The sequence below is a fragment of the Hypanus sabinus genome, chromosome 3 (genome assembly GCF_030144855.1).
Source record: "Hypanus sabinus isolate sHypSab1 chromosome 3, sHypSab1.hap1, whole genome shotgun sequence".
Lineage (NCBI taxonomy): Eukaryota > Metazoa > Chordata > Chondrichthyes > Myliobatiformes > Dasyatidae > Hypanus > Hypanus sabinus.
The window spans coordinates 182754008-182777058 of NC_082708.1; the positions used below are offsets into that span (position 1 = coordinate 182754008).

General features: G+C 45.3%; 1 protein-coding gene across 4 annotated transcripts in view; it reads left to right on the forward strand.

The window, feature by feature from the left end:
* The window catches only part of LOC132391943 (transcription factor COE3-like), a 432097-nt gene that overhangs the window by 76938 nt on the left and 332108 nt on the right, over positions 1-23051 (forward strand). For all 4 annotated transcript variants that reach the window (XM_059965751.1, XM_059965748.1, XM_059965749.1 and 1 more), the window contains exon 6: positions 22416-22484. In XM_059965751.1, coding sequence (XP_059821734.1) covers positions 22416-22484 — 69 coding nt within the window. The remainder of the gene's footprint in view (positions 1-22415; positions 22485-23051) is intronic.

Genomic DNA, 23051 nt, shown 5'->3' on the forward strand with positions numbered 1-23051 from the left:
GCTCTGGGAGGGGACTGTTGTGTAGGGGGTATATGGCTGGAGAGGGGTACTCTGGGAGGGGTCTGTGGTAAACCATGCATACCTGTCTGCACATGCCCCTCTGCTGGCTTCTTCCACAGACCCCTGTATAAAGGTGATTGGGGCACTGCTCCTCTCTCAGTATTCCAACATGGTCGTGCTCCATTTTCGCTGTTAATAAAAGCCTATCGTTCTTTACTCTACTTCCTAGAGTTATTGATAGAGCATCAGGGTCTGTAATGTAGTTAGGGATATATTTCCAGAGGACATACTCTGGGAGGGGCCTGTTATGGCAGGGAGTGTCCCGCTGGAGAGGGGTGTTCTGGGAGGGGCCTGTTATGGTAGGGAGTGCCCCGCTGGAGAGGGGTGTTCTGGGAGGGACCTGTTATGGCAGGGAGTGTCCGGCTGGAGAGGGGTGTTCTGGGAGGGGCCTGTTATGGTAGGGAGTGTCCCGCTGGAGAGGGGTGTTCTGGGAGGGGCCTGTTATGGCAGGGAGTGTCTCGCTGGAGAGGGGTGTTCTGGGAGGGGCCTGTTATGGTAGGGAGTGCCCCGCTGGAGAGGGGTGTTCTGGGAGGGGCCTGTTATGTAGTTGGGGATATATTTTCAAATGGAGGTGCTCTGGGAGGAGTAGGATATATAAGTGGGTTATATTGCAGGAGGGAAGGGTGTTGTGGGATGGGGCTATTGTGTGTAGGGAATCGGGAGGGGTTATCTTGCAGAAGGGGTTGATGGTGTGAGAGGGGTATGTTTTAGGTGTGCTGTGCTATGAGCTGATGTTGCCGTGTGTGGGGTAGTTTGCAGTAGAGGAGAGGGTAGAAGGGGAATCTGGACCATGGTAGACTTAGAGGGCTGGTGGTGTTGTGACTGAGGTTCGTCAGGGAGGGTGTGTTAACTTTGGGGTGTATTGTGCGTGTGGGGTGTGCTATGGATAGTGTGTTATGGGAGGAGTGTACTTATGTGGTTATTTTGTGCAAGGGTTTTGTTGTGTACGGGGTGTGTTGTGTTCAGAGTGTTGTCTGTGGCGTATTGTATGTTATGGCGGGGGTGGAGTGTTGTAGGTGGGTGTATAGTGAAGCAGATGGAGTGTTGTGATTGGGTTGTGTATGCTGTGTGTGTTGTGGTTGGAGTGCTGTGTTTGGCATGTACTTTGTATGGATTGCTATAATTAGTTATGTGTTTTGTGAGCGGGATGTAGTAGCTGGGTTCTGTTTTGCATGTGTTGTGTGTTGAGTTTTGTGCTTGGGTTGTGTGTGATGTGTGTTGCAAGTGGAATTTTGTGTGTGGGTTGTGTGTGTGTAGTGGGTGGAGTGGTATGTTTGGGTCTGTGTGGTGTGTGTTTGGTCGGTGCACTGCCTGTGGTGTCCGTTGTGGGTGGGGATTTGGTTTAGCCATGACGTGTGTGGTGTATTGTGGTCAGATGCAGAGTAGGTTATGTATTGTGGGGTTTATTATGAGCTTTCCTTTTTGTGGGTTGTGAGCCCAAACTCGCATAACATTTAGCTTGAGGGTAAACACACAGCTGGGCAATAGATATCAGTACTCCAGAAGAATGTGGACCTATCAGAGAATGGGTGGATGGGGATCCAGAGGAAATGCTCCTTCAGTCTTTGCAGGTAGACTGTGATGGTTGCTGGAGCTCAGAATCATCTCCACAGGAAGCCCAGCCATCGTTCTCCAACCTAACAGCACTCTTATTCTGGAACATGAGAATCATCTACATCACATTTCTAAAAGATGAAGACAGGTACATGGTATAAATAGAATTTCCCCTCAGACGCTGCACCTTTGTATCACACTCACAGCTGCCAGCTGGGTTTCTGCATCAAAAAGCAACAAAAGAATATTTTAACCATAGCCACTGGCATTAGACTGTACATATTCAGCAGTCACTTGGCAAAATCAATGCATTTCCAGCAGAGGGGAAAGATATGAGCAAGTCACTGATATAGATACACACACACATGCCACTTTATTAGGTATACATGCCCTTTAACACAAATATCTAACTAGCCAATCATGTGATAACAGCTGAATAAGACCATAAGACAAAGGAGCAGAAGTCGGCCATTCGGCCCATCGAGTCTGCTCTGCTATTTCATCATGAGTTGATCCATTCTCCCATTTGGTCCCATTCCCCCGCCTTCTCACCATAACTTTTGATGCCCTGGCTACTCAGATACCTATCAATCTCTGCCTTAGATACACACAATGAATTGACCTCCACTGCCACCCGTGGCAATGAGTTCCACAGATTCACCACCCTCTGGCTAAAAAAATTTCTTTGCATCTCTTTTCTGATGGGTGCCTTTCAATCCTTAAGTCATACCCTCTCGTACTAGACTCCCCCACCATGGGAAACAACTTTGCCACATCCACTCTGTCCATGCCTTTCAACATTCAAAATGTTTCTATGAGGTCCCCCTCATTCTTCTAAACTCCAAGGAGTACAGTTCAAGAGTGGTCAAACTCTTCCTCATATGTTAACCCTCTCATTCCCGGAATCATTCTAGTGAATCTTCTCCGAACCCTCTCCAATGTCAGCACATCCTTTCTTGAAAAAGGAGCCCAAAACTGCACACAGTATTCCAAGTGAGCTCTTACCAGTGCCTTATAGAGCCTCAACATCACATCCCTGCTCCTATACTCTATTCCTCTAGAAATGAATACCAACATTGCATTCGCCTTCTTCACCACTGACTCAACCTGGAGTCAATAGTCTGCCCATTTATTTCTTCGACCAAAGCACATGACCATACACTTTCCAACATTGTGTTTCATTTGCTATAAATAAAGCGTGCTTTCTTGGTCAAGAGGTTCAGTTGTTGTTGAGACCAAACATTGGAATGGAGAAGAAATGTGATCCAAGTGACACTGACCATGGAATGATTGTTGATGCCAGACATAGTGGTCTGAGTATCACAGAAACGGCTGATCTCTTGGGATCTTCACGCAAAACATTTTCCAACGCTTGGGTTCCAAACCTGCAGTCCACAGACCACTCGATTAATGGCAGGGGTGCATGGCATCAAAAAGATTGGGAACCCCTGTTTTAGAGTTTACCGAGAATGGTGCAAAAAAGATGAAAACAGCATCCAGTGAGTGGCAGTTCTGTGGGCAAAAATGTCTCATTAATGAGAGAGGTCAGAGGAGAATGGCCAGACTGGTTTAAGCTGACTGGAAGGTGACAGTAACTCAAATAACCTCGTGTTACAGCAGTGGTGTGCAGAAGAGCATCTCTGAATAAACAACTTGTTGAACCTTGACAAAGCAGGGCCACTGCAGCAGAATCCACACTGAGTTCCACTCCTGTACCTCATAAAGTGGCCACTCAGTGTAGAGACATAAAGCACTCCAGGACACTCAGGCCCGTCTAGTCCATGCCAGTCTGTTATTCTGCCAAGTTTGATTAATCTGAACCTGTTTTCCTTATGACTTCCATCCATGTACTTATCCAAATTTCTCTTAAATATGGAAATCATACCTGCATCCATCACTTCAGCTGGCAGCTCGTTCCTCACTTGTATTACCTCTGAATGAAGAAGATCCTCCTCAGTTTGTCCTTAAATATTTCACCTTTCACCCTTAGCCTATGACTTCCATTTCCAGTCTCACGCAATCACAGTGGAGCAAAGCCTGCTTGCATTTACCCTATCTTGATCATCATAACTTTGTATACCTCTATCAAATCTCACCTCATTCTTCTACATTCCAGAGAATAAAGTCCTAATCTATTCAACCTTTTTCTATAACTCAGGTCCTCAACTCCATGTGTAACTCCTGCTTCGGCTAGTGGCTTAATATAGGGGATGATAGCCCACAGCCCGGCCAAACTTAAGAAATCTCGTTTGGGTGGATGCTGTTACAAATCAGTACCCCGAAATAACAAACAGTACACAATATGCGATTAAACAATTGAGCTTTATGATTCTTACTTTGACTATATTGTTAGTAAAGAAAACAAAAAAAAAACAGAAAAAGGGCCCATTCTCATGAAACAGTCTATATGCAACGTTGGAGCTCACAGATAAGCCAATTGACCACCATCGATCTCCTCTAATCATCATTGACCTTTGTTCTCTCACTCGAAGTCCACACCGTCTGGCGGTCTACCAGCTCCCTCCATTTGCATCTTCTCTCCTCATCTCTCCCCGGCAATAGACCGTGAAAAAATCTCTCTTCCAGACTGACAAAAAAGAACAACATTTCCCTCATTGGATAGCCCACCCTTCCAAACACCGTTATCTCTAGTCATAACCCAAGCATTGCTGCCACAGAGAAACTATTCCATTAGCAGTGAAACTTTACAGCACGTTACACAGGCAACATCCTTGTATCTGAAATTATATTCAGGATGAAGTTATAGATTAAAATCTGATTGATGTTCAGGGATTTGTATTTAGTTTAACATTTACTCCGGAAAATAAGTTACGAACTGGAATCTAATTTAGCATTGTGGGAGGTTTATAAAGACTATAAGACCATAAGATACGGGAGTAGAATTAGGCCATTTTGCTCATCTAGTCTGCTCTACCACTTCATCATGGCTGATCCAACTTTACTCTCAGCCCCAACCTTCTGCCTGTATCCCTTCATGCCCTGACCAATCAAAAATCTGTCAACCTCTAGTTTAAATATGCATGAAGACTTGCCCTCCACAGCTGCCTGTGGCAAAGAATTCCACAGGTTCACCACTCTCTGGCTAAAGAAATTCCTCCTCAATTCCATTCTAAAAGTACACTCCTCTATTCTGAGGCTGCATCCTCTGGTCTTAGATTCTCTCACCATAGGAACCATCCACTGCACATCCACTCTATTAAGGCCTTTCACCATTCAATAGGTTTCTACAGTTTGTATTAGGTCACCCCTCATTCTTCTGAATTCTACTGAATACGGGCCCAGAGCCATCAAACACTCTTCATATGACAAGCCATTCAATCCTGGAATCATTTTCATGAACTTCCTTTGAACCCTCTCCAGATTAATCACATCCTTTCTAAGATAAAGGGCCCAAAATTGCATACATTACTCTAAAGTGAGGTCTAACTGGTGCTTTATAAAGTCTCAACATTACATCCTTGCTTTTATATTCCAGTCCTCTTGAAATGAATGCGAACATTGCATTTGCCTTCCTCACCACAGACTCAATCTGCAAATTAATGTTCACGGAATCCTGCACATGGACTCCCAAGTCCCTTAGCATCTTTTTTTTTGTATTTTATGACCCTACACTTCCTGACACTGTATTCTATCTGCTACTTATTTGCCCATTCCCCTAATCTGTTTAGGTTCTTCTGTAGCCTCTTTACTTCCTCAAAACTGCCTGCTCCTCCACTTATCTTTGTATCATCTGCAAACTTTGCAACAAAGCCATCAATTCCATCATCAAAATCATTAACATAAAACATAAAAAGAATTGGTCCCAACACAAACCCCTGTGGAACACCACTAATCACTGGAGTCCAACCAGAAACGGCTCCCTTTATTCCCACTCTGTGCCTCCTGCCAGTCAGCCACTGTTTTATCCATGCTAGAATCTTTCCTGTAGCACAGTGTAACTTGTTAAGCAGCCTCATGTGTGGCCCCTTATGAAAGGCCTTTTGAAAATCCACATAACATGTTTGTCTATCCTGCTTATTATTTTTTCAAAGAATTCCAATAGAATTGTCAGACAAGATTTTCCCTTAAGGAAATCATTCTGTCTACGGCCTGTTTTATCATGTGCTTCCAAGTACCCCAAAGCCATATCCGTAACAATCGGCTCCAACGTCTTCCCAACCAGGGAGGACAAACTAACTTGCCTATAGCTTCCTTTCTTCTGCTTCTCTCCTTTCTTGAAGAGTGGAGTGACATTTGCAATTTTCCAGTCTTCCAGAACCATTTAAGAATCCAGATTCTTGAAAGATCATTACTAATGCCTCCACAATCTCTTCAACCACCTCTTTCAGAACCCTGGGATGTACACTATTTGGTCCAGGTGACTTATTTACCTTCAGACCTTTCAGTTTCCAAGAACTTTCTCTCTAGTTATGGTAATGATGCACCATCAATAACTCTCTGAGATGTGAGGCGAGATATCGGCTTTTATTGACTGGAAGAAAGAACAAGCAGCAATTGACCACTATGCTACATCCTGGAGACTGAGGGCAGGTCTCAGGCCTCAATCGCCCTTATACCAGGGTCTGTGGGAGGAGCCACGGTCAGTGGGAGGAGCCACAGGAGCAGTCAGCATGTCCAGACAGGTATATGTAGTTCACCACATTCACCCCCCCCCCCTTTGTTTTAAAAGAGAGTCCCCATGAGGCAAAGTTTCTTTCAAGTATATTTACAAGTTAAGTTTATCAGGTGGTGGAATCTGTCGCTGCGATCTACGTAGCACCGGCTGTGATTGCACAGGTGCCGGTGGTGATTGCACCGGAGACGGTGGTTGTGCTGGTTCCGGCCTAACTGGAGGTGTCAGCCCACTAGGCGTCAGTGATCCCTCATGCGTGTGCGAGGCGTCTGGTATACGCGCGTGCGAGATGCCCGGTATAGGAGTGTCATGAGGAGTCTGTGTAGGGCTCGGTGTGCGTGGTGTCACCTCGGGTACAGGGTTCATAGTTACTGTGGAGTGTTCGGGGTAGTGGTCTGTTGCTCCTGTGGGCGCCAGGTCGTGGATGGAGACCGTGTCCTCCCGCCCATCAGGTAAGACCACGTAAGGATACTGGGGGTTCGCATGTAGAAGGTGAACCCTCTCAACCAGCGGGGAGTATTTATTGTTCCTCACATGTTTCCAGAGCAGCACTGGCCCTGGGGACGTCAGCCAAGCTGGTAGGGTGGTCTCAGTGGCAGACTTCCTGGGAAAAGAAAATAGGCGCTCGTGAGGGGTGGCATTGGTGGACATACATAACGGAGCGGATAGAGTGGAGTTCTTCGGGGAGGACCTCCTGCCATCGAGAGACCGGCAACCCTTTTGACTTAAGGGCTAAAAGTGTGGCCTTCCACACAGTGGCATTCTCCCTCTCCACCTGGCCATTACCCCGGGGATTATAGCTCGTGGTCCTACTAGTAGCAATGTCCCTAGCCAGCAGGTACCGGCGCAGCTCATCACTCATAAAGGAGGACCCTCTATCATTGTGGATATAGCAGGGATATCCGAACAGAGTGACGAGCTGGCGCACGGCTTTTATGACGGACGTGGCAGTGGTGTCGGGGCAGGGGATGACAAAGGGGAACCGTGAGTACTCGTCGATGATGAGAAAGTAGACATTGCGGTCGGTGGAGGGAAGGGGGCCCTTAAAGTCAACACTCAGTCGTTCAAGAGGGCGGGTGGCCTTGATAAGTTGTGCCTTTTCAGGACAGTAGAAGTGCGGTTTGCACTCAGCGCAGACAGTCCCTGGGCATCGTCCTGATGTCCTCAAGGGAGTACGGCAGGTTCCCGGTTTTCATGAAATGGTAAAATCGGGTGACCCCTGGGTGGCAAAGATGTGCATGGAGGGCGTATAGCTGCTCGAGCTGTGTGCTAGCACATGTTCCCTGGGATAGGGCATCAGGGGGCTCATTGAGCCTTCCAGGCTGGTACAGGATATCATAGTTGTAGGTGGAGAGTTCTATTCTCCACCGCAAAATTTCATCGTTTTTGATTTTGCACTGCTGTTGGTTGCTGAACATGAACGCAACTGAGTGCTTGTCGGTCAGCAAGGTGAACCTTTTGCTGGCGAGATAGTGCCTCCAGTGCCTAATAGCTTCCACTATGGCCTGGGCTTCTTTCTCCACCGCGGAGTGCCGAATTTCAGGGCCCTGAAGGGTACGAGAGAAGAATGCTACTGGCCTGTCTCCCTGATTGAGTGTAGCAGCAAGCGCGAAATCGGAGGCGTCACTCTCTACTTGTCCACCGCATGCATTGTTGCTTTGGCAATGTCCCCTTTAATGCAGTTGAAGGCCGCGCGGGCCTTGGCTGAGAGGAGAAATGTGGTAGACTTGACCAGGGGGCGGGCCTTGTCTGCGTAGTGAGGGACCCATTAGGCGTAATAGGAAAAGAAGCCCAGGCACCGTCTGAGGGCTTTGAGGGTGGTGGGAAGAGGGAGTTCTAACAGGGGGCGCATACGGTCGGGATCAGGGCCAATGACCCCATTCTCCACGACATACCCAAGGATAGCGAGCCGGGTGGTTCTGAACACACACTTGTCCCTGTTATAAGTAAGGTTCAGGGCTTTGGCCACTTGGAAAAATCGTTGGAGGTTGGCGTTGTGATCCGACCAGTCGTGACCATAGATGGTGATATTATCCAGATAGGGAAATGTGGCCTTCAGTTGGCACTGGTCCACCATCCGGTCCATTTCCCTCTGGAAGACAGAGACACCATTTGTGACACCGAAGGGGATGTGCAGGAAGTGATAGAGCCTGCCGCCCGCCTTGAAGGCGGTGTAGGGGCGGTCCTCTGGGCGGATGGGGAGCTGGTGATAAGCGGATTTCAGACCTATTGTCGAGTACACCTTGTACTGAGCTATCTGGTTGACCATATCCGCAATGTGGGGTAGGGGGTACGAGTCAAGCTGCGTGAACCTATTGATGGTCTGGCTATAGTCCACGACCATCCTATTTTTCTGCCCGGTCCGAACAGCAACCACCTGGGCCCTCCAAGGACTTGTGCTTGGCTCAATGATCCCCTCCCAGAGCAGCCACTGCACCTCTGACTGAATGAAGGCCCTGTCCCCCGCGCTGTACCTCCTGCTTTTAGTTGCCACAGGTTCACAGTCGGGGGACAGGTTGGAGAACAGCGGTGGGGGAGGGATCTTGAGGGTGGAGAGGCTGCAAGTGGTTTCAGTAGCGCAGCTGTCAGCATGGTGCTGGGTTTGTGTGTGTGTGTGTGTGTGTGGTCAGCAGCGGGGTATATGACGAAGTCCCACAAAACTGAGGATTCCTGACAGTGAGTGGTGGGAGGGGCCCATCATATGCCATAGTCACACTTTCGAGATGGCTCTGGAAGTCCAGCCCCAATAGCACAGGCACGCACAGTTGAGGCATGACCAGTAGCACAAAGTTCCGATATTCTGTGCCCTGCACCACCAATGTCGCTACACAACCCATCCGGATGTCTGTGGAATACGACCCAGAAGCCATGGTGACCCTCTGGCTTACCGGCCGTGTCATGAGTCCACAGCGTTGCGCCATGTCCAGGTCAATAAAACTCTCAGTGCTACCCGTGTCAAACAGGCAGCTAGTCCTGTGCCCCTCCACCACGATGTCCATCATTGACCTTGCAAGCTGGTGTGGGGCGCTTTGGTCGAGGGTTACGGAGGCCAGAGTTGAACTGCCGTCTCGGTGCCCGGTAAATACCAGTGGGTCGGGGGCGGGGCGAGGTGGCGCCGACAAAGATGGCCGCCCCCATCCGGGCAGGCAAGATGGCAGCCCCCATGCCTCACACGCAGCGCTGCCTGACCATGCTCATGGTTTAGACTTACAGACCTTGGCAAAATGGCCCTTCCTCCCGCAGCTGGAGCATGTCGCTTCTCAGGCCGGGCAGCGTTTTCGGGGGTGCTTTTCAAGTCCGCAGAAGTAACACTGCGCAGACTTGCGACTGGCAGCAGCTGTGGTCAGGTTCGGGGAGTTCGTGGAATTGCGACTGGCAGCAGCGTTGGTGAATTCGTTCGTGGGTGGCGGGGTCTGCAGTGTCCACGGAACCGGTGGGGGATTGCGCGGCTGGACAGCATAAGCGTTGTGCAGAGCAGCTCCAGTGTGTCGGCCGTCTCGATCGCCGAGCGTAAGGTAAGATCGACATTTTCCAGCAGCCAGTGGCGCACGTACACTGACCTGATCCCTGTAACAAAGGCGTCTTGTATGAGCAGCTCCAAATGCTGCTCCGCCGTCAGACTTTTGCAGTCGCAAGTTCGGATGAGTGTCTGTAGGGCTCGGAGAAACTCCCCGCTCAACTCACCGGTTCGCTGTCGCCGCGTCGCTAAGCAATGTCTTGCCTAGACGGTGTTCACCGGCCGCAGGTACTGTCTTTTAAGGGCGTCCAGTGCCCCTTGGTAGGTTGGTAGGTCCCTGATAAGGGAGAATACTTTCGGACTTACTCTAGATAGTAATATTTTGTACTTTGTGACAGGCTCAGTCACTGGAATCTGTTCCAAGTATGATTGGAAGCATGCAAGCCAGAGCTCAAAGGCAAGAGCTGCTTCAAAGTCTTGCGGATCAAGGTCTAATTTTTCCGGACATAAAATGCTGTTCATGGTTTAAACTTCCAGTCAATAAAATTGATACACCATCAATAACTCTCTGAGACGTGAGGCGAGGTATCGGCTTTTATTGACTGGAAGAAAGAGCAAGCAGCAATTGACCACCATACTACATCCTGGAGACTGAGGGCAGGGCTCAGGCCTCAATCGCCTTTATACCGGGGTCTGTGGGAGGAGCCACAGTCAGTGGGAGGAGCCACAGGAGCAGTCAGCGGGGGGGGGGGGGGGCGTGTCCAGACAGGTATATGTAGTTCACCACAGGTAACTTCACACACCTCATGACCCCTGACATCTGGAACGTCCGCCTTACTGCTAGTGTCTTCCACAGTGAAGACTGATGCAAAATACTTAATCAGTTCTTCTGCCATTTTATTGTCCCCCATTATTACCTCAGTAGCATTGGACTCCAGCAGTCCGGTATCCACTCTCATCTTTCTTTTATACTTTATGTATCTGAAGAAACTTTTGGTATCCTCTTTAATATTACTGGCTAGCTAACTTTCGTATTCTATCTTTACCTTCGTAAGGACTTCTTTAGTTTCCTTCTGTTGGTATTTAAAAGCTTCCCACTCCTCTAACTTTCCACTAATATTTGCCCTATTACATGCCCTCTCTTTGACTTATATGTTGGCTTTGACTTCTCTTGTTAGCCACAATTGTGCAGCTTGCCTTTAGAATACTTCTTCCTCTTTGGGATGTATATAGCCTTTGCCTTCCGAATTGCTTTTAGAAATTTCAGTCATTGCTGCTCTGCCACCATTCCTGCCAGTGTTCTTTGCCAATCAATTCTGGCCAATTTTCCTCTCATGCCTCCGTAATTCCTTTAACCCCACTATAATATTGATAGATCTGACTTTAGCTTCTGCTCAAAAATCAGGGTGAATTTAATCATGTTATTATCACTTTCCTCCTCTAAGGGTTTTTTTTTTACCTTCAGTTCTCTTCTCAATTCCGGATCATTGCATAACTCCCAATCCAGAATAGCTGATCCCCTAGTGGGACCTAAAAATCTATCTCTAAAAAGGCCTTCTAGAAATTCCCCTTCTTTGAATCCAGCATCGATCTGATTTTCCCAGTCTACCTGCGTATTGAAATCCCACTTGACTATTGTAACTTTGTCCTTTTGGCATGCATTCTCTACCTCCCATTGTAATTTGCAGACAACATCCTTGCTACTTTGTGGAGGTCTGTGTCTAATCCCATCAGGGTCTCTTTACCCTTACAGTTCCTTAGCTCAAAACACAATGTTCCAACACCTTCACACCATATGTCTAATGATTTTATTTCATTTTTTTCCAACAGAACAACACCATCCCCTCTGCCTCTCTACCTGTCTTTTCAACACAATTTGCAGGGTATATAAATAGAATTATATTTAGCTGGGTGATTATAATTAAATTGCAGGATTTTAGGTGATTTAGCTTCTAATTGAGATTTATTTTTCACTTGTACATCAAGCCGTACAGTGAAATGTGTTGTTTGCGTTAACTACCAACAAAATCTAGGAATGTGCTGGCGGCAGTCGCAAGTGTCGGCATGCAGTCTGGCGCCAACAGAGGCTGCCCACGATGCTCAGCAGAACAGCGCAGAGCACAACACACCAGAACAAAGAACAGAAAAAAAACAACAGCAAAACATGCCCCTTTCATCTCTCCCACCCATTCACACACACACACACAGACAGCTCTCCAACTCCAGGATTGGCTTTGACCCTCCAGTCTCCAGACTTTGGCTATCGGGCTTCGATTTCCAGACTTCTGATTGATCTTCGTTATTGAATACCAGACTAGCCAATGACAGAATGTACTGAAATACAGGAACAAGTATCTGGAATTAAGTTGTGGTGATGAATCTGCTTGAGAATTTCAGGTGATTTTTATATTGAATACGATTTGTTGTGGAGAAAGTTATGTGTTTGAATCTAATTGAGGGATTAGGGTGGAAACACAAATGGCTGCAGATGCTGCAGTTGGAATCTGGAGGAAAAGTTTAGTTGCTGGAAGAACTCAGTTGACCCAGTAGTATCAGTGGAGGCAAAGGATGATGCGAAGACTCCAACCAAAACACTTATCCGTTTGCCTCCACAGATGCTGCTCAGACTGCTGAGTTATTTTAGCAGTTTAGGTCCTATTGAGAAATTGGCATGTTTTACCTATAGCCTGCAATGTAGCCTTCAATTTAGTAGCCAGACCTAATCCAACTCCTTTGACAACATGTGCAAAAAAGCTCACCAGTGCCTCAGAAGGCTGGAGAAATTTGGCACATCTCACAAATTTTTATCAATGGACCTTAGAACGATGGTCTGTACTTCCTCAGGAGGCTAAAAAAATTTGGCATTCCCTCTTTGACCCTCTCCAACACACCATGGAAAGCACCCTACCCAAATGCATTGTACGGCATCTGCTCTGACCGTGGCTGCCAGAAACTGCAGAGAACTGTGGACACCCCTCAGAACACCATGGACACCAGCCTCCTTTCCATATCTCTCCTTTTCGTTGCCTCAGTGAGGTAGACAGCATCATCAAAGACCCAACCCCCGCCGGGCATTCTCTGTTTTTTCCTCTCCCATCGCGAAGGAGATACAAAAACCTGAGAACATGTACCATCAGGATTAATTACAGCTTCTATCATTATCATCATTGTTATGTGCCATGTCTTATGACGTGGACCATCATAGTCAATAACCATAGTAGTTTATGACAGATTTTTCTACAGAAGTAGTTTGCCATTGCCTTCTTCTGGGCAGTGTCTTTACAAGATGGATGATCTCAGCTATTATTCTTCAGAGGTTGTCTGCCTGGTGCCGGTGGTTGCAAAACCAGGTCTTGTGATCTGCACTAGCTGCTCGTATGACCATCCACCACCTGCTCCCATGGCTTCACCTGACCCTGATCAAGGGGCTAAGCAGGTGCTACACCTTGTCCAAGGGTGGCCTGCAGGCTAGTGGAGGGGAGAAGCACCTTATACGGGCAGTCCCCGAGTTACGAACATCCGATTTACGGACAGCTCGTACTTACGAATGGAGGGAGGAGAACGCCGTTCGCTATTATAAGTCGGATCATGACGCCATTCGCCATTCTAAGTCGTTGCTATTAACGCTGTGTTGAGTGTGTAACTGTGTATTTGGCTTAAATATTTCTTAGTAAGATTCACCCTGACCACCTCCCCCCACTTTTCCAGTCAGCACTGCCCTCACTTGTCCTATTCAACTTTTCTCAGTGTGGGTGGAGTTTAGGACCCAGAGCAGCACAAGACCCGCCACCCGCGGCTGCTGCTGTATTTTTTTATTAAGTGCGATCATGAACAATAGCCAGATCAGAAATGCTGATCAAGTCAGCTAGTTCCTAAAGAGAACTCTGATAGGCCAATCAGACGGTTTACTGCAGCTCAGCGATAGAACAGAAAATCCACAGTTTTCTGTTCCATTGACGGAAAATGATCGCAAGTTAAAATAAAGTGGAAATAATAAAGCGATTGGAAAGAGGTGAAACACCGTCAGTCATTGGAAAAGCTATAGGCTACAGTCAGTCAATGACTTTAAAGTCGAACAACTTTAAAGTATACAGGTAAAGGATAAAGTGAGCATGTGAAAGGCCGAGCCTTGATGAAAGCAACAATTATTATTAAGCAACACAGTGGTTTAATTATTGAAATACATACATTCCTTAAGTGTTTTATATGCATAGAAAGGTAAAATATATACTATATACTAAGACAAACGTTTGACTGACTGACGCTAAATAATACCAGATGTACCTGTTCTGGCTTACGTACACATCCGACTTAAAGACGGACTCAGGAGTGGAACTCATTGTAACCCGGGGACTGCCTGTACTTCCTTTGGTAGAGACATATCTCCACCCGCCACCCTTCTATACCACTGTTATCAGACTATTGAATGTCTTCCAACTATGATAAGATTGATTCTTGGCCTCGCAATTTACCTCATTATGACCTCGCACCTCACTGTCTACTTGCACTGCATTTTCTGCACAGACTGCAACACTTTACTCTGCATTTTGTTATTGTTTTTCCTTGTGCTATCTTGACACTCTATAATATATGCACGTAATACATTGATTTGTATGGACATTATGCAGGTTTTTCATCATACCTCAGTACATATGGCAATAATAAACCAATTTACTAATTTATCTTGCATAACAGAAACCTGGAAATGAGTTTCCAGTCTGAATCCTGAGAGACTTCGGGGGTTTATATATAGAGTAACAGATACCTGGGAGTGAGTTACAGGCTGGGAGCTAATTCAGAGGCTCAGGAGGTTCCTTCACATCAAATGGCATTTATCTGAGAGAGAGTTATGAGCTGGAACCTACCCAAGAGTTCTTGTAGTGTATATATAGAGTAACATAGAGCTGGAAGTGAACTGCAGGCTGGAATCTAATTGAAAGGCTTATGGAGTTGTTAAGTAGGTTTCATTTGAGAACGAGTTCTAGGTTCAAAATTAATCAAGTTCTTCAGAAAGAGTGAATATTATTTAGATACCTGGAAATCAGTTACAGGCTGGAATATAATCTAGTGGTTTGTGTGGCTTAAATGTAGAAAAACATTTATTTGACAGAGAATTATACTTTGGAATTTAATATGCTCCTTATAAAGCTCTTGGTCTGAAACATTGCCTATTTATCCCTCCGTAGATGCTGTCTGACTTCAAAGTTCAGAGTTCAAAGTAAATTTATTATCGATGTACATCTATGTCACCATATGCAACCCGAGATTTATTTTCTTGTGAGCATACTCAGTAAATCCAAGAAACATAAGGAATCAATGAAAGGCTGCACCCAACATGGTAGACAAACAACCAGTGTGCAAAAGACAACAAACTGTGCAAGTACAAAGGGAAAGAAATAATAATAAACAAGCAATCAATGTCAATAACATGAGGTGAAGAGTCCTTGAAAATGAGTCTGTCAGTTGTGGGAACAGTTCAGAGATGGGGCAAGTGAAGCTGAATGAAGTTATTCCCATTAGTTCAAGGGCCTGATGGTCTGGGGGTACTAACTGTTCTTGAACCTAGTGGTGTGAGTCCTAAAGATACTGTACCTTCTGTATAACATAAGACATAGGAGCAGAATTAAGTCATTTGGCCTATCGAGTCTGCTCTGCCATTCAATCACGGCCGATACTTTTCCCCCCTCCTCAACCCCACTTCTCGGCCTCCCCCCCATAACCTTTCATGCCATGGCCAATCAAGAACCTCCTTAAATCAATCTCCGCTTTAAATACACCCAAAACCTGGCTTCCACAGTGGCCTGTGGTAACAAATTACACAAATTCACCACCCTCTGGCTAAAGAAATTCCTGCACATCTCTGTTTTAAATGGAGGCCCCTCTATCCCTCTTGTCCTATACTTCCCACTATAGGAAACGTCTGCCCAAGTAGACAGTGAGAAGAGAGCATGGCGTGGGTGGTAGGGGTGCTTGATGATGGATGCTGCTTTCCTGCGACAATCCTTGACGTAGATGTTCTCAATAGTGGGGAGGGTTTTACCTATGATAGACTGGACCATACCCATTACTTTTTGTAGGATTTTATGTTCAAGTGTATTGGTGTTTCCATTCCAGACTTGCTTACCTTCTACATATTTTTGTATACATTGCTAATAAAGGGATGAAAATTTGTCATGGCAGATACAAAGGAGTGAGTTACTGGATGGAAGTGTGAGGGAATTGAAGGGTTTCAATAAGTACCTGATAATGAATTACAGGCTGGAATCTAATCAAGGGGTTTGCTGGGCATTTATGTCAAATAGCATTTATCAGAGGATATGTTGCAGGTTGGAATCTAATTCAGATGGTTTATATATCAAAGAATATCTGGGAGTGAATAAGACCCTTACATTGTAATCACAATCTTTCAATAACTTACCATGCAAAATTTGCTTAGTAGCTACAAATACTGAGATTCTGTATTCAGAGTTCACTTTATTAGGTACAGAAGTGAATCCTGGTGTGATCTTCTGCTGCTTCAGTCCATCCACTTCAAAGTTCAACACGATCTTCTGTACACCACTTTTGTAACTGTGGTTATTTGAGTTACTGTCGCCTTCCTGTCAGCTTGAACCAGTCTGGTTTCACTGAATATCTACGCTCGGTCCACCAGAGAAAGCAGGATCTCCCATTGGCCATACATTTTAATTCCACATCCCATTCCCATTCTGATATGTCTATCCATGGCCTCCTCTACTATCAAGATGAAGCAACACTCAGGTTGGAGGAACAACATCTTATATACCGGCTGGGTAGCCTCCAACCTGATGGCATGAACATTGACTTCTCTAACTTCTGTTAATGCCCCTTCTCCCCTTCTTACCCCATCCCTGACATATTTAGATGTTTGTTTTTTTCTCTCTCTCTGCCCATCCCTCTGCCTGTTCTCCATCTCCTGCTGGTGCTCCCCCCTCCCCCTTTCTTTCTCCTGAGGCCTCCCATCCCATGATCTTTCCCTTCTCCAGCTCTGAATCACTTTTGCCAATCACCTTTCCAGCTCTTAGCTTCATCCCACCCCTTCCTGTCTTCTCCTATTATTTTGCATTTCCCCCTTCCCCCACTGCTTTCAAATCTCTTACTATCTTTCCTGTCAGTTAGTCCTGACGAAGGGTCTCGGCCCAAAACGTCAACAGTGCTTCTCCTTATAGATGCTGCCTGACCTGCTGTGTTCCACTGGCATTTTGTGTGTGTTGTTTGAATTTCCAGCATCTGCAGATTTCCTCGTGTTTGCCAACCTGGCCATTCTCCTCTGACCTCTCTCATTAACAAGGCGTTTTCACCCACAGAACTGCTGCTCACTGAATGTTTTTCCTGTTTTTTGCAGCATCCTCTGTAAACTCTAGAGACTGTTGTGTGTGAATATGAGAAAATTACAGGGGAGATTATTTTCTGAATGGAGAGAAAATATAAAACCACTGCTGCACAAAAGGACTTGCGAGTCCTTGTGCAGGATTCCGTAAAGATAAATTTGCAGGTTGAATCTGTGGTGAGGAAAGCAAATGCAGTGCTTGCATTCATTTCGAGAGGACTAGAGTATGAAAGCAAAGATGTAATGTTGAGTCTTTATAAAGTGTTTTTGTGAATCCTCACTTGGAGTATTGCAAGGAGCTTTGGGCCCCTTATCTTAGAAAGGATTTGCTGAAGCTGGAGAGGGTTCAAAGTAGGTTCATGAAAATTATTTCAGGATTGAATAACTTGTCATGTGAAGAGCATTTGATGGCTCTGGACCTGTAATCACTAGAATTCAGAAGAATGAGGGATGACCTCATTGAAACCCATCAAATGGTGAAAGGTGTTGATAAAGTAGATGTGGAGAGGATGTTTTCTATGGTGGGAGAGTCTAACACCAGAGGACACAGCCTCGGAATAGAGGAGTGTCCTTTTAGAATGGAGATGAGGAAGAATTTCTTCAGCCAGAGATTGGCGATTCTGTGGAATTCTTTGCCACAGGCAGCTGAGGAAGCCAAGTCTATATATTTAAGGCTGATATATTTAAGTCTATATATTTAAGGAGGTTGATAGATTCTTGATTAGTCAGGGATATGGGGAGAAGACAGAAGATTGGGGCTGAGAGGAAAATTGGATCACCCATGATGAAACAGCAGAGCAAACTTGATGGGCCAAATGACCTAATTCTGCTCCTATATCTTATGGTCTTATGGAATATCCCAGGAGATCAGCTATTTCTGATATACTCCACCACCCCATATGGCACCAAAAATCAGTCCACAGTCAAAGTCACTTAGAATCAGAGTCAGGTTTATTATCACTGGCGTGTGACGTGAAATTTGTTAACTTAGCAGCAGTTCAATGCAATACACAATATAGAAGAGACAATAGACAGTAGGTGCAGGAGTAGGCCATTCGGCCCTTCTAGCCAGCACCGCCATTCACTGTGATCATGGCTGATCATACACAATCAGTACCCCGTTCCTGCCCTCTCCCCATATCCCTTGACCCCGCTATCTATAAGAGCTCTATCTAACTCTCTCTTGAATGCATCCAGAGACTTGGCCTCTACTGCCTTCTGGGGCAGAGCATTCCACATATCCACCACTCTCTGGGTGAAGAAGTTTTTCCACATCTCTGTTCTAAATGGCCTACCCCTTATTCTTAAACTGTGGCCTCTGGTTCTGGACTCACCCATCAGCGGGAACATGTTTCCTGCCTCCAGCGTGTCTGATCCCTTAATAATCTTATATGTTTCAATCAGATCCCCTCTCATCCTTCTAAATTCCAGTGTATACAAGCCCAGTCGCTCCAATCTTTCAACATATGACAGTCCCGCCATTCCGGGAATTAACCTTGTGAACCTACGCTGCACTCCCTCAATAGCAAGCATATCCTTTCTCAAATTTGTAGACCAAAACTGCACACATTACTCCAGGTGGGGTCTCACCAGGGCCCTGTACAGCTGCAGAAGGACCTATACTCAATTCTTCTTGTTATAAAGGAGGGAAAAAAAAGTAATTAATTAATTAAAACAATTACAGTATACATATATTGAATACATTAAAATGTGCAAAAAAACCCAGAAATAATGTTTAGTATAAAAACTGAGGTAGTGTCCAAGGGTTCAAAGTCCACTTAGGAATTGGATGGCAGAGGGGAAGAAGCTGTTCCTGAATCACTGAGTGTGTGCCTTCAGGTTCCTGTACCTCCTACCTGATGGTAACAGTGAGAAAAGGGCATGTCCTGAGTGCTGGAGGTCTTTAATAATGGGCATTGCCTTTCTGAGACACAGCTCCATGAAGATATCCTGGGTACTTTGTAGGCTAGTAGCCAAGATGGAGCTGACTAGATTTACAACCCTCTGCAGCTTCTTTCAGTTCCGCGCAGTAGTGCCACCATACCAGACAGTGATGCAGTCTGTCAGAAAGCTCTCCACGGTACATCTATAGAAGATTTTTATTGCATTTGTTAACATGCCAAATCTCTTCAAGTTCCTAATGAAGTATAGCTGCTGTCTTGCCTTCTTTATAACTACATTGATATGTTGGGACCAGTTAAATCCTCATAAATCTTGACACCCAGAAACTTGAAGCTGCTCACTCTCTCCACTTCTGATCCCTCTATCTCGATTGGTATGTGTTCCTTCATCTTACCCTTCCTGAAGTTCACAATCAACTCTTTTGTCTTACTGACATTGAGTGCCAGGTTGTTGCCGCAGCACCACTCCACTAGTTGGCATATCTCACTCCTGTACACCCTCTCGTCACCACTTGATGTTCTACCAACAATGGTTGTGTCATCAACAAATTTATAGATGATATTTGAGCTATGCCTAGCCCCACAGTGATGTGTATACAGAGAGTAAAGCAGTGGGATAAGCACACACCCCTGAGGTGCGCCAATGTTGATCATCAGCAAGGAGGAGATGTTATCACCAATCCACACAGATTGTGGTCTTCTGGTTAGGAAGTCAAGGATCTAGTTGCAGAGGAAGATACAGAGGCCCAGGTTCTGCAACTTCTCAATCAGGATTGTGGGAATGATGGTACTAAATGCTGAGCTATAGTCAATGACCAGCATCCTAACATAGGTGTTGGTGTTGTCCAGATGGTCTAAAGCCATGTGGAGAGCCATTGAGATTGCGTCTGCCAGTGACCGATTGTGGCGGTAGGCAAATTGCAATGGGTCCAGGTCCTTGCTGTGTCTAGTCATGACCAACCTCTCAAAGTATTTCATCACGTAGATGTGAGTGCTACTGGGTGATAATCATTAAGGCAGCTTACATTATTCTTTTTAGGCACTGGTAAAATTGTTGCCTGTTTGAAGTCACTTGCCTCCACTATTACCACTCTCTGGCTTCTCCCACAAAGCCATTGTCTAATCCAATTTATTACCTCATCCTGAATGCCGAGTGACTGATCTTTCTTGACCAGTCTTCCACGTGGGACCTTGTCAAATACCTTACCAAATTCCCTGAAGCTAACATCCACTGCATTTACTTCATCCACTTTCATGATAACTTCCTCGAAAAACTCTGTAAATTTCGTTAGACATGACCTGCCATGCTGACTATCCTTAATCAGTCCACGTCTATCCAAGTACTTATATCCAGTCCCTTAGAAGATCTTCTAATATCTTTCCCACAACTGATATCAGACTCACCGACCTTTAATTACCTGGTTTATATTTAGAGCCATTTTTAAACAGTGGAACAATATTGGCTCTCCTCCAATCCTGTGGTACCTTCCCTGTCCTTGAGGATGATTTAAATACCCCTGATTTTTTATAGATTCTATGGTATTTCTCTGTTATACTATGAATGCCTGCAAGAAAACAAATCTCAGCATTATATATGGTGACATATACGTACTTTGATAATGAATTTACTTGAACTTTGATGTTTGAAAGGTGGTTTTCAGAGTTAGTTGCCTCTGCCAGTGCCTTCTCAGTTCATTCAGTCATGTGGCTAGTTGTTCCTTCTTTAATGTCAAGACTTGATTAGATTAGCTTTATTTGTCACATGTACATCGAAACAGTGAAATGTGTTGGTGGCATCAGAGGCCAACACATTCCGAAGATGTGCTGGGGGGACCCTGCAACTGATGCCATGCTTCTGGTGCCACCATAGATTGCTCACAGTTTACTAACCCTAACATTGCTCCAGCAATATTTGGCCAGTGCTGGAATGGACTTGGAGCTCAGCCCACTTGTCCTCATAAGACATGTTGTCTAATCTAGGCAGCATCCTGATAAATCTCCTCAGCATCCTCTCTAAAGCTTCCGAGTTCTTCCTATAATGGGGCAAACAGAATTGAATATAATGTTCCAAGTGTGGTCTAACCAGGGTCTTGTACAGCTGCTTATCTTGTGGTTCTTGAATTCAAACCCTAACCGGTGACAGTCAACACACCATACAACTTCAGGTTCTTGAACCTGGTAGTTTATGCTCTCTGGCATTAGTACCTTCTGTCCGAGAGGAGAGGAGAGAGGGAAGAAAGACTGGTTTGACTAATGGGTCTGGGATGGATAGGACAAATGGAATATCTGTGATAGGGTTTTCTGGATTGTGGCGGAGATAAACCCTTGATTAAATAAAATGGCTAATTTATCATCAAGGGAATTGATGTAGATAATGTGTACAGAGTCTGCAAAGGAAAGACCACAATGAATTGCAGAGAGTTGTGAATGCACCATGCAAATCAGCTTTCCCTCCCTGGGCATCTCCCACTGCCTCAGGAGGGCAGCCAAGGACTCCAGTCATTCTTTCTTCACCCTACCCCAATCAGACAGAAGATACAAAAGCATGAGGCCATGAGTTACAATTGGACAGGTTGTTGGAGAAAAGCACAGAGTTTTTCTCCTGTTACTTAAAGACATAGTACCATTTGAAGTTATTCAAAGGAGATTCACCACACAAATTCCTTGGATAGGGGTATTGTCCTGCCAAAACTTGGAGTCACAGAGCATGGAAACAGGACCTTGAGCTGAACTGGTCCATGCCAACCAAGATACCCATTCAAGCTAATCCCATCTGACAACATTTGATCAATTTTCTTCTAAAGCAGAGGTTTCCATCTTGATATCCATGGACCTCCTTGGTTAATGGTAGGGGTCTATGACATAAAAATAATTGTTCTAAGCCTTTCCCATGCATGTACTTATCAAACTGTCTTTTAAAAGTTGTTTTTGTACTTGCCTCAACTGCTTTTCCTCTGAGCTCATTCCACTCAAAGGGGCTTTTGCTGTGCTGTGGAATTCTATGATACTAGATCTCTGACCTGAGAGGTTATCTTTGTGTCTCTCACCACTATCATTTCCTGAGAGTTTTCCAACACTTTCAGTTTTTATTTCAAGCTCCCAGCATCTTTTATTTTTGGTTTTCGGTATTATCTGGAAGCAGTTCAAAAGAGGCCATCAGATTTTTGAACGGTCCATGAACTCATGGACACAATCTCACTATTCTACATTGTATTTTAAGTAATGGGTGGAAAACTCTGTGATTTTTTTCCAACACCCTGTCCAATTGTAACATACCCCCACTAGTTTTTCCTAGCCACGAAAGCCAAACTGCCATTTACTTTCTTGACCACTAGTTGGAGCTGTTGGGCATTATCTCAGTCTCTGTCCCTACAAATACCGTCTGACCTGCTAGACATTTCTTACTGGTTTTAACTCTTCTCATCCACCTCCTGTTAATACTCCACCATTCTTCTCTTCCAGCCGGTGTTGCGACAAGAAAAGCTGTGGAAACCGGAATGAAACACCTTCAGATCCAGTTATTATTGACAGGTAAGGAACATGCTTTCCTTTTCACAGTTCATTGTGTTTCACCAGCTATGTTCCAAGCATCCACAATAACCTGTGTCTAACGCTGCTGATTCTCGAGTTATTGGAGAAGTATGTCTTGCTCGAGGTGAACAGTATTGCGACTGATAACAGTGTGATGAGATTCGCCATCCTGATCACACCAATGTGAATTCACAATCTCTGAACCATTGAGGGAAAATTGGGATTTATTATGCAACGGTTTGCTATGTTTTCACATGCTGTTATAGATGGGAAATGTGATTTCTGTGCTGTTTTGGTTGATGTGTGATTTATTGTACCACCTATTTCTGAGGATTTATCTTGAATCTGACAACTGAGACTTTGTTGAGCTCATTCTGCACTGGGCTTTACCATGAGGTCTACAAAAGATTAACAGCAATAGATGAGTTGCGTGCCTTTCATGAGGGCTAAGGGAAACGGACAGATCTATATGAACCCAAGCAGATGTGAATCTCACGGCTGAAGACATACTTGAACCCTTGAAGGCTTTGACAGCACAGCTGTGGCCCAGTAACCTGGTGCCAGTGT